The sequence below is a fragment of the Eurypyga helias genome, unplaced genomic scaffold (genome assembly GCF_000690775.1).
Source record: "Eurypyga helias isolate BGI_N326 unplaced genomic scaffold, ASM69077v1 scaffold34250, whole genome shotgun sequence".
NCBI lineage: Eukaryota > Metazoa > Chordata > Aves > Eurypygiformes > Eurypygidae > Eurypyga > Eurypyga helias.
This window is the reverse complement of record NW_010225604.1, coordinates 38,640-51,272: the sequence shown is the minus strand read 5'-3', so window position 1 is coordinate 51,272 and position 12,633 is coordinate 38,640. Positions and strand designations below refer to the sequence as shown.

Genomic DNA, 12,633 nt, shown 5'->3' with positions numbered 1-12,633 from the left:
TTCCTTGTGCTCTCAGAAATTTTCAGCATAGGCCCTCTTGAACCCTGGGGGGTTATCCCTTTCTTTTCATTAGCTCTTTATGGATCCTAGTTGCCCTTTCTTGTACCTGACACAAACTCTTTGAGACCTGGAACCAGGATGGCAGTGTTGCTAAAGGCACACATACCATGCTGGCATTTGCTGTCAATGTTTCTGTAGGGGATAGAATTCCTCTCTGTTGTAAGTCTGATTGTGTTGCTATAGATCCTAAACATGAGAGCAAGTGTCATGATTCTGACAGAAATTTGGACAAAAAATATGCTGTATTAGAAGTCAATAAAGACCCCGTTTCTGGTGAAAACATTGCATCTGTAAAGCACTTCTCCTGGGCAATTGTAGACATTGTCTTTTGTTTTGATTAGACTACGTGAATTTATTGTTTTGAAAATACAGTGTGTTATGTACCCAGCAGTATGCCAAACAGCAGAATTTGGGTAAGATAATTGTTTTTAAAACTAGCTTCCCAGATTAGGCACCAAAGTTGAAAAATTTTTTTCTTGAAATGGGGAATTAGTTATTAAAACATACATATCATAACACATGAACTGTAAGACAAAGAGTGAGAATTACCAGTGTCCTCTGGGAGAAGTTATTCCCTGTAGTCCCCCCAGATGGAAAACACAAATTACTTCCAAAACAGGCTGAGAGGTGGCATTGTAACTGTTCAGTTTTTATAACACTGACACTGTGTCTTGAGAGTAATTTTCCCAGGACTTCGTGGTCCTTTATAATCAGTGTGTATTACTTGGTGTCAGGACTTTATTTTGCTTGGGTTTAATTCCGTTCTGTTGCACTCTTCATTACATTATTATCTACCTTTTTTCTTTTGGTTCCTTTTCATGACCTTTGCCTATTACTTTCCTTACATTTCCTGCAATGAAGAGAGTACAATTTTCAATTCATTTTGAGGCCTGATTTTTGAACCTGTTAAACCTTAGCTCCGAGTCTCTCAAAGGTGACTCTTCAGCAGAACAGTTAACATCAGAGCTGGCTGCTATGGTTTTTTTTTTTTCCTTCTTTTTCTTTTCTTTTTGTGTGTGCTTTTTGTTGGTTGGTTGGTTGTTTTTTTGGGTTTGGTTACCCCACCCAGATTTTACATGTAACAAATGCATTTGTCTCTTTTTCTTTGTGCTACATTTTTGGTGCACCCAAGGAGCTGCCAAACGGAGCACACACCAGCGCTTACAAAAGTGATGTATTATTGATGATTGTGCCATCTATATACTAGATGTACTTTAGAAATTCAGGGTGTGGAATGTCTGTCAAGTTTTAAGTCTAAGTCAAAACACTGTGAAGTATGGCAGGAAGTCTTTTTTTAAAAAGATAAAAATTTTATCAGGTACGTCAGAGAGGTTGCAGTTTATGAATTGGTCTGCATAAAAAAAGCAGAGATGATCATAATACCCAACTGTGTAAATTATGTTGTAAAGCTGAGATGTCAGAGTAAAATCTAAAGAGAGAAATTATCAGGAAAAAAATACAAAAAAAACAATTAGGAACCCTAGAAAATAAGCAAATATTTACAGTATCTGCAGGAACAGTTTGAGAAATGGTTAAGGAAATCAGACATAGATAAAAGGCAGCAACAGTGTGTTAAAAAAAAAAAAAAAGTGCTTTTGTATAGAAAAGAGAGGAACAAAGCCATGAATTTTGTGCATGCTGATAGCTGGTAAGGTTACAGTGCTTCCTCTAGGGACACGTGGGGGTTTTAAAGTCTCTTCCTCCATGCTTAGGTGTGTGTCTGGCACTTGCTTGGTTCCCAGTGCATGAAGGTATTGTACTGATGAGAATAGCTACGAAAGGGGAGATTGTTAAGCAGTGAGCTCCTTCACTGCGCACCCTTCATACCTATCAAAGAGCAGTCATTCCAAACTGCTGTTGCTTTTGAAAATGTCCCTATTAATGTGCTTGCAGTCAAAGGGGTTTGTTGTTAATTAGTCAATATTTATGACTGGAGGTAGCAGTGAAGTGAGCTATGTGACAATATAGTTTAATTACTATGAGCTATTCTAGGGCAATGGCTGGATGTTTTGCTAATAAATCAATTGCTTTTTTTATTAACAAGATTAAGCATGTTTATTTTCTTTTTGTGAATAATATTAGTCTGCCACTAATGAAGCTTGTGACTGATTTTTCTTAAAACACAAAAACCTCAACAACCTAAATAATTTAGCTGTCTTAGATGATCATGAGAGTCAAATATTTGTTGAGTAGCCCTTGTGTTTGTGTTTCTAATTGACTTTGTTGTACATATCCATGCACATTATTAATTTGTTTCATTAATAGAGGCTCATCTTTCCCAATGTTACATCACTGTTTCAGTTTGGATCACCTTGTAGAGATTAGTGTCCAGAATGTAATCTGGAGTAAACCTTTGGTGAGTATTTCCTGAATACAAACTTGAGGATAGAAGGCTCATTCTGTTCCATTTGGTTTTCTTGGGTGTTTTGATTTGGGATCAGTGTACAGAAGTACTGAAGCTTGGCAATTTAAAGGATCCATTGTGTATTGTCCATAACAGATGTCCTAAAATAACATCAACATGCATATAAATGTAACTTGCAATCGGTCTTTTGTTATTCACCCTTTTTTTTTTCATATAAATTTCTACTCTGATTTCATTCCACAAAGCAACAGCAAAGGCATTGTCAGGGGAATGACTGTCACACAGGTGAATGTTGTGCAAGTTAAACTGATCCATGTATTTGCTTGCTGTTGCCAATTGACAGCAAGTCTTATCACTGGGGTTTTTTTTAATATGATTAAATAAACAATTTTCTTAGGAGTGATGACTTAAATCAGTGGAACTGAACATCTGGGCTATTAATAGTTTTTATGAATATGCTATGAATATCAGATAAAGTGGGTTTTATTAATTATGTTAAATTATCGGACAATCTGAACTGTAACGGATTTAATTCCATGGTTCTGTTGGCTTTTGTGCATGAGTATATGACTCTCAGCAGGCTGTTGGGATTGAACTGCTGTGCCTTAAAAGAAGATAAATACTTTTTGTAATGACAAGTATTCTTTATATGGACTTTTTAAAACCTCATTTGTTTTCCTGAATATTTCAAGAGCAACCAAATTCTGAAAGTACCATTTGTCATCCAAATATTGAGTCAAGAAGCCTGAATAGATGTGGTCATATGGTGACATCATAGTCCTACAAAAAGCTGTAATTGTCATCATTACAAATATGTGCAGATGTGTCGGTATCGCTACATAATTGTCCAGTGTGCATCCAGGACAATGGACCTTGTAGTCCTGTGTTGTACTGCTACTATCAAAACTAATTTTGAGCAATTCTGGCCCAGTTGGTTTAGTTGTAATCTGATTTTTTGACTGACACAAGATTTGAATAGTGGGCTGTTGACTCTTCCCAGTCCTGGGATACATGTTTGCACGTGTTATATAAAGACGTTAAAATTCAGCAAATGCCTTAGATTTGTCTCTTTGCCCTACAAGAATGGGAGGGAAGAATTAGCAAGTGAATTCTAACTTTTGCTCATTGGAATCTGTTAGTAATGTGACCTAAATATTTTTGCACCTGTAGACATTTTGCCTTTCTGAGACCTGTGTTCTCATAATGCTTTAGAAAAATGTGTTGGCGTGCAGCGACCCAGTCAAGCAAAGGAAAAAAGAAGCAGTTCATAAATAACAATGAAGGTTTCTGAACAGATCAGAAAAGCTGCAAACTGAAGGGCCGGGCTGGCCTACAAATGTTCCATCTAAAAATGCTTTTTTGTTCTTTGTAAATTATAAAGCTTTTAATAAATGTTTTGAAAGAGGAAGGAAAGCATGGGGGCCCTTTTGTACGTGGTTTCCTGGAGTGTAGTGATTGAAAAACGGAAGCTGAACATTTAAGGATTTAAAGAGTCTGCATGCTGTGCTGTGGAAAAGTAGAGATTTGGTTCTCCGGTTCTGAGCAGTAAGGAGCATGCTTCTGTGTGCCTTCTGAAGGAAATGCTCTCCATCTCTGGGTTTTGTTTTGATATGAGATACCCATCAGTTAATGTTTCTTAAGCAAGTTTTTAAACGTGAATGTTTCGGGGAAGGTGAAAACTGAGGGAAATGTCTAAAGTGTGATGTAACTCTATGTTGTTCTGTCAGCCAGTGAGTGTTAAGGAGGATGCTGACAGCTTGCTCCTTCCAAAGGGACAGTGTCTGAACTTCACCCTCTTTTCCCCTGCTTGTGTGATTCTCTTCTTTGTGCATGTTCACACAGTCCTTAGTAACACACAGCTATTGTTAAGTCAGTTTTTCTCACTATGCAATGAACAAAATAATTCCTTTTTTTCCTTTCCTGCCAGTTCCGGGAACTGACCTGACTTAGCAGCAGCTTAGACAATGAAAGAAGGAAGTGGGATGAAGTGGCAGGAAGGGCCACATGTGACTATTTCTTCACTGCTACTAAGCTTTTATAGATTTTTTTCCATTAGCTTGTGAAGCCTTACCCTTAGGATTTGGTTATGGAGGTGCTGATTATCCTCAGAAGTTGTTATACAAATTCTAAGTTGCTGATCACGTGGGAAAGACTAGTAGAATAAAGTCACTGTTGCAGGTTCACTGACAGCTCTTAAGATTTATTAACTCTTTGGTTTTCTGTGGTCTTTGCTGCAGCATTTTTCATCTCCATTTACCTGTCTCCTCTTTTCATTGGTACTTCACCTTATAAACTGTTCACACATTTTCTCATTGTTGTTTACGTCAGCTTTTGTTCTCAGACCCTGAAAAAATAATCAAAACTGGATTTCTCCTGTAGTAAGGTTGGTGTTACAGCCAATCTGAGTTAACAGCCGCTTCTGAAAGGGTGATTTCATCCCTTCTCTGGCAGTGTGGTCTCACTGCTTCACTTGAGCCAGCTTTGGTGTTTGTCTAATATTGTGATGAACTGGTCTGGGGAGCTAAGCAACAGAAAATTAACCATAGTTTTAAGTTCATCTGGCTCTGTCAACCAGCTCCCCACGGTAAAATGAACACCAGGCTTGGCCTGAGAATGGAGAGCCATAAACCCATTGGTAAGAGCTTGTTCACAGGACTGCCAAAAGGGGAGAAGCTGCGCCATCTGTCTTAGCAGTGGCTCTCAATTGGGTAGATATGGCTGTAATGTTATACCACATCCTGAAGGGAAATACCTTGCTGCTTTTGCTTAAAATTGAGTGCAGATGATGATCTACCACAACTTTGCTATCCCTGGGATGCTTCCATAGGCATACTTTTCAGACATTGCAGCTTTTTTTCTTCCTCATTAAGAGTTCTAATACATTTGGTTTTTAAACAAGAGTTTATATTGACAATGTCTTTATTCTCTTCATTTGCCGCAAATATTTTTACACTGTGTTGGTTGAATACAGCAGCACATTAATTATACCCTATAAATTTAAACCAGCCATCACCTTTAAACACTCTCTGATTCTTCATAACAATCAGTTGTATTTATATCTGCTCTGCATTTTAAGTTCCAGAGAGCCAGAATTCCCAGCTTCTCTTGGGATCAGTAGTTTTTTGTTTCTCAGCAAAGGTGAATCTTAATTTTGTGGCTAACATTGTCTAAGCCAAGTAAAGAAGATGTCAGAGCTTCCTTCTCCAGAGAGTTGGTTGTTCAGTTTGCAGGCATCTGCAGGCAACCATAAGATACTGTGTTATTTCTTCATTAATGCTTATTAAGCCATGCCTTTTTTTGAGGAATAAGCTCTAGACTTGAGAGGTTATATTTCCCAACAGCAATAGAAGTTTCTGCTTAGTATGTGTCTATTCATTTTGCCAGAACTGGCTTTTTTCACTTGCATTAACAACTAACGAGAGCAGCTCACAAACTGTAAGGTTATTATCTTTAACTTGCATTTACATATTTGTGCTCTGCTGAGTAGAATAATCCCTTGCTACTTAGTATAGTGTTTTGTGGGATATAGCATAAATTTCACATCCCTTTCTATTTTGTGACTGAGAAAAAAATAAGCCTTACTTTATTCATTTATAATGCTCATGTAAACCCTGTAATACTTCTCCTTTTTCATTACAATTGATTCAAATTTAACACTGTAGCAGTATTTTTCATATCCAACTAGCCTTTTCTGTCCATTGCGGCTTTGCAAACATCTTAGTTACCTAGCTTCACAGTGATAGGTAAGATATTTATTGAGAATAAAGGCAGAGCTTTATGTTTACCAACAACGTTTGGAAGACAGAAGTAAGGAGGAGTGACAGTTTAAAATTACTAACTCTCTAGTAAGGAATACTGTATGTCTATATAGATGTATGAGTTTATAGATAGGGATCTGTGTTTGTGTCTCTGCACTTATCTGAATCTATCAAACAGATGTCTACATACATCTAAATATTGTTTCATGGCTAGAAACTGAGCTTTATGTCAGTAGAATTTGTTGACTCCTACTGTGTCATCGTAGGAGAGAATGCATGTGTCTTTACAGAATATGTCTTCCAAAGACATGTTGTGACTGGTTTTTTGTTTGTTTTCCTGAAGCAGTAGGGTACAAAAATACCCTAGGATTGTGCTCTTTAAAAGGCTCTGTAACGGTATTTTTCTTTGTTATTATTTGCTCATGTGTTGTATTAAATACCCACTAAACGAAGTAAAGTGTTTCTCAGAACGTAAGGACTCATTCTGAAGCACAAATGTAAAAGTAAGCACTGTTCAAATGCAGTGTCGACTTACTTTGGGAATACAGCAGTATTGCACTGAATAAAGGTAGTGTCGCCTACCCTTTTAGATATTAGGGTGTTTAGTTCTTGGTATTCTTAGCAGTACTCATTAAATCAAAGTATTTCTGGAGCCTTATCCCAAGAAAGTTCAGTAACTTCACCTTGAATAGCCCCATTGGAATTTGAAACAGATTTATGGCAGAAACATGTGGTCCAAACAGCTGTCACACAAAAACATTTTAAAAACCCCTAAAGTCTGGTGAAGTCAGAAATCTGTTGTGCATGTTGTTCTGAATTTTGATTTCTTTTAAATGAAGGTAATTCTAAATACGTCCTTCAAGGACAACCTCCTAATGTAGGTCTTTAACATAAAGCCATAGCTAAAATAAACTGGTGTTCTTGGACAGATGTGCCTTTTTAACATAGGGCATAAGGACTTCAAATTTATAGCTTGCCTTTCCTGTGGAATCACAAATAGTTTGATACTGTACGTCAGTGGAGGCATGGAAGTCACAGAAAGCAAAACAGGATTTGGACAAGGATCAGAGAGAGAGGGAGTCAGCATGAGAGCATCTGTCTTATGTTATGATCTTGGATTTGATTAAAATATTTAAAATTCTGTCAGTGTAATGTCTCCAAAGAAAAAATTAGGAAATGCTGGTTTGTTTCCTGACAATTGCTCTGTTTCCTTTACCTGGCATACTGGGATGGTGAGGGGGTTGTGCAGGCTTTCTGGGGAGAAGCAGGACAAACTGTTCCCTCGGCTGTTTTCCTGCACTAGGGCCTTTCCCCCTGTCTTGGGGGACACTCAATTTCTGACCCTCCCTGACTTTTTCCTGTCTTGTGAAGGAGTTAATCTCTCAGGAAAGAAGTATAAGCAAATTTTACAAGACTGACTGAATCTTAACATTTGAAAAATGGTTTATGTGAATGGTTTTGCTATTTTGAATGGGTTTGTATGGCAGTGTCAACTCTTAAGTGGAAAAATCAGTGGTCTGGAATGGAGAATATCTTAAGCAATAAAAGGAAATGGGAGGGTGTAAATATTTCATATACCATAATGGAGGGATGAGATGATAGTAGACATAAAAGTCAGAGGTGTTATCATGACAGCTAAAAATACAACATCATCAAAAACTCTGATTTTTTGAGAAGAGTCACCTGAAGAAAAATAATCTTTATTTGGAAAAAATAATATCCTGTTAAGTTGGTATCACCACATGTAACAGTGGATAAATACATGCTTATGGGTTTGTCTGCACAGTTTATCACAGTAACACTATTAGTTTAACAGGAGCTCACCTCAGCCATGTTTTAATTTCTTTAAAAGATGGAACGTTTCATTGTAACACTCCCTTTTTCTTTTCTGTTTTTTCCTTTCTAAATAAGAATTTCTCTGTGGCTAACTTGCAAATGCCAGTTAAATCATGACTTTTAATGTAGTATTCAGAGTTTTTTCAAATAAACAACATTTTATTAATTGTTTTCCATTTTTTTTTCTTCTGCCTCTCATTTCAGAACGGTTTGATCACCACTGTCCCTGGGTAGGCAACTGTGTGGGGAAAAGAAACTACAGATTTTTTTATATGTTTATTTTATCTCTGTCCTTTCTGACAGTCTTTATATTTGCATTCGTTATCACCCACGTCATCCTTCGTAAGTATGCTGGTGAAATCAGATTACGTATGTAGCCATTTGCTTGAGTTTTTTATTTTTAAGTTAATCTTTTGATCATTCAGGGTTTATTTATTTGTTTGTTTATTTGCCTTTTCTCTGAAGCCTCACAATCCCCAGTGAGTTCCATTCTGGTCTGCAGTAGACCCTGGTCATAGTAGTCTTTGATCTAATGCTGGCTTTATCTTAATATAGTGTTAATTTCTTTTTTTTTTTTTGTCCTTTTATGGACAGCTTGTGGGGAGAGAGCACACATGCTGTCTAAGTATACAGATAGTATCATTTTCCCAAAGAACTTTTGTGTGCTTTTTTAACTGTAAGCACGGGTCACTTGCCATCCAAATAAACAGGTAAATTACTAGGAAATAATTTGAAGCTATTTTACACTTTTTGTTGCTTGCTGTTTAGTTTTACATCTTACCGTATTTTTAACACAAGTTACTTTCATTTGCAGAGAATTTCTGAGAATAACCAATTTATAATGGAGTGAATCAGATAAGCTATAGGAAGATGAATATTCATGAGTGATTTTTTTTTTAATTTATATTCTACACTGAGTTTGAGGAGAGTATTTTCAAACTGTTTTGGGTAGTGTCTTTTTTTGCCACATAAATAGCAAGTGTTATCATCTCCTGTATTATGATCTAATTTCTGCAGATAGGTTATATGACTTGTCTTTAAAGACCTGTTGTATGTTGTGAGGGTGCTTTAACCCACTACCACTAGGAAGCTTAACAATGTTCTATCTTTTCACTGATTATATGGGATATTGCCTTGAACAGTATTTCTTTAATCATTTTGGAAATGTGATCTTTTTATTTCTTTGTATTCCATATTGGAATGGAAACTTGATATAAGTAGTACTTTTAACATAACACATCTATAAAGCTAACTTGATAATCGCAATATTTAGAGAATGCTTTACTGAAAAATATGACAGATAGTGCTCAATTTCCTAAATTACTCACACATTGCAGGGATCGAAATTTATAATTGAAAAAGCAGAACTCCTCCTCTTACTTGTGCTTTACAAAAGAAGGAAGAGTGTGGAGTGGCTCTCCTATAGGTCAGAAATCTTGCACATAGGCTAGAGCTAGGGGCATTTTTAGTACGGGGGAGTCTGAATCAATAAGTTGTTCTCACTGCTAGATACAGAATTTCTAATACCAGCTGAAAGAGGAGAGGAAAGTTGCACTTACTACTTTAAAAGGGAAAAGTAATTATTAAAATGAGAACTCTTTTGATTAGTACACAAATCCTTAAAGTTTATTCCAGCATCCATGAGTATATACATGCACACTTTTTACATTTAAGAAGTAAGCATGTGGTTATTTCTGTCATTTTGCTCTGCTAGAATTCAGCAGTTGAAAACACATATAAACAATATAAACTTACCTTTGAAGCTAGCCTACCTGTAGTTCATAAACAGCACAGTGCTTTTTTTTTTTTCCAGTTTTCAGCATATGAATTACCAATATTATGCCAGTATTTCATGTCCTGTATGTCAAATGGATTTATACAGTGGATTTTAAGTTCAGAGTGTCCATACCCAATTTGAAGTGTGAATTAGACAAAGAGCAGAGAAATGAATTGTACCTCTGTGTGGTTAAACAGCACTTCAGCACTGCGTGGGTGTTACAGATAATGTATAGTAAATGTTAAATGCTGATTTGTCTATCAGCTGTAAAACCTTCTCACTATGGAGGTTTACCTACCTTGGGTGAGACAGGTTCTAAAGACTGATCCTCAAAGGCAATGGGAGCAGGTATGAACTGTGATTAATTCTTTGTTGTTTGATTGCTACGTTTGATCTTCAAGCCCAGCTTTCACGCTTACCTACTATAATCTTGACTGTGTCCAAACAAACAAACAAATTCTTTACAAATAAAGTCTCTTAATCATATTGATCACTCCACTCTCTTTGTGTCTACCATGCTTCTAGAAGTCCTCATATCTACCTTTCTAATAGCTACCGCTCAAACATTTGTGTTCTGTTTAGCAGCCCTGAAGTTCTTCAGCTGATGATAACCATTATGCGGTATTCTCAGTTACTTAATCTGAACCTTTGCAGTAGGCAGAGTGCTTTATGTTAGTGTGTCTGAATAAAGTCTTGGGTCTTTAGACCTGGGACTATGATCTTCCTGCAGTGTTTGTCATCCATATGCACTTCCACAAGTTCTGGCAAAATTCTTGATTCTAGAGGAAAGCCCGCCGATTAATCAAATCCTGTTCTTAGCTTTTCTGAAGATCATCATAGCAGGATTACCTTCCTATCAGCAACATTTTATTCCACATATCCTGTTTTAGACTGAATGCCTTCTGATGATACTCTTTCAGGGAGAGATTGAGAGGTATTTCTAGCAACTTGTAGGCATTGACATTAAAAAACAAGTCCTTTATGGTTAATCTTATTAGAGGAATTCCTTCCCTGGCCTTGTTGTTTACATAGGAAACCTGTTTTCTTTTAATATCTCTTGATTTAGTCAAATTATTGATGTTTGTTTCATTTTTAATAAATCTTGCAAGCTGGCATGTTTAGAATTCTTGGTGGGCCGAAGTGGCAACAAGATACATCTTAACTTTTTGTTTTCTGCGGCCTTACTTTTGAGGTGTTCATTGGAAATTTACCCTTTCCAGGATTAAGAATCTTTGCACATAATATTATTGAAGATGATAAAATTACTTTGTAAATCAGATACTAAAGGTATGGTCTTGCAAGGTTTTCTTCCATCTTCCCGAGCTTAACACATTTTCATTAGTGGTTCCTACCTTCACAGTTACTCAGCTCTGTTTGAGGCATCAGTATTTCACCTGTATGTTGCAGTGAGAAACGTTCCCTTTTTGGTATATTGGGAACTGCTTGGAAGAGTGTGACCAGTAGTAGGGAACAGAGATCATGCCTACCTGCTGCCATTGCCATTAAGGATCCTAAAAAAATAGTAAGAAGGTAGTGGGAAATTCCACTAGTCTGGAACCTTGAGGCTAAGGACTAGTTATGAGTGTCTGAAAAGGCTCAAAAATATAAGGTAAGTAACTTTCCCTTTTTAGTAGCAAACAGTAAAATTTATCAGGCAGGTCTAGAGAATATATATGTATCTGTACACACTCATATATATTACTCTGTTTAGTTTTAAAGACAAGGTTCTTCTCTCTTCATACAAACCTTCAGATGAATTTAGCTAAGGGGAAATTCTTTGCTGTGGACTTGCAACCTGATGCATTTAAATAATTTAAATTATAAATTAAAATGTAAACTGTGTACCTTATACGTATGTGGCATTGAGTCAGTTTCTACAGACTATCAGAAAATTGTCGAATTGCTCTTTATGATGAATATCTTATGGTTGTGGAACCCAAGTGGATGCTTCTGCATCTCTAGATCATTGAAGCATGCTGCTCTTGAGCTCTTTTCAGCTAGTAGATATTCTTTACTTGCCCAGAGGCAACAAGCACCTATCAGAAGAAGCTTCTGTGCAGGTGCAGTAGGAGCAGGGTTACATTCTAGAGAACTTTGGCTACTTCCAGAACAAAAGAGGGGAAGTGGAGAATCTGGGTTTATAGTTTATATTTTCCAAGTAAAAAGTTGCTTTGAAATGTAGTATTTCATATGTAAAAAAAAGCAGCTTACAATTTTTTGTTTCCATATTAGGTCTGAAAAGAACAGGAATAATCAGAAATCTTGTTCATGGGAAAGTATGCATGCATCAATTTGGTATGACTGAGAAAATATCCTGCAGATTTTAGGCCTGATAACTTACCCAAGAGTTCTTTTTCTGACGCTGCTGCCAAGCAGCAGATTTCAGATTTATGTTAGTCTGTTCTATAATTATGCCATTGATCTTCAAATATTAATTGTATTAACTATACTGAAAACAGCCTGTAGTCCAATTTCTTACTCAGCTGGTAATTTTGGTTTCTGTTTCTACAGGTTCTCAACAAACAGGGTTCCTCAATGCCCTGAAGGACAGTCCTGCAAGATATCCTTTCACTGAAACAAATTGTAGATCTTGTTGCAAAATAGCATCTGAGATGTGTTTTTTGTTTGGTTTTTTGCTATTGTTGTTTATGTGTATTTGGGATTTTTTTCAGTTAAGGATTTAATCACTTCCTGCACAACAGGATTTCTTACCACATTTTGGAGGTAGGAAAGACTGTAGCCTGCAGTGGGTTTTATTCTTCATCTTTTGCCGGTAGTACTCTTGACAAAGGTCTGCAGTTTCGATATGATGGAAATATGTTCCATGTATTTGTGAT

At 36.6% G+C, this 12,633-nt stretch overlaps 1 protein-coding gene across 1 annotated transcript in view; it reads left to right on the top strand.

Annotated features, from left to right (window-relative positions):
• Positions 1-12,633, top strand: part of ZDHHC14 (zinc finger, DHHC-type containing 14) — a 50,540-nt gene that overhangs the window by 17,911 nt on the left and 19,996 nt on the right. Inside the window, exons 4-5 of the mRNA XM_010150113.1 lie at positions 8,224-8,361; positions 12,308-12,356. Of these exons, the coding sequence (XP_010148415.1) occupies positions 8,224-8,361; positions 12,308-12,356 (187 nt within the window). The remainder of the gene's footprint in view (positions 1-8,223; positions 8,362-12,307; positions 12,357-12,633) is intronic.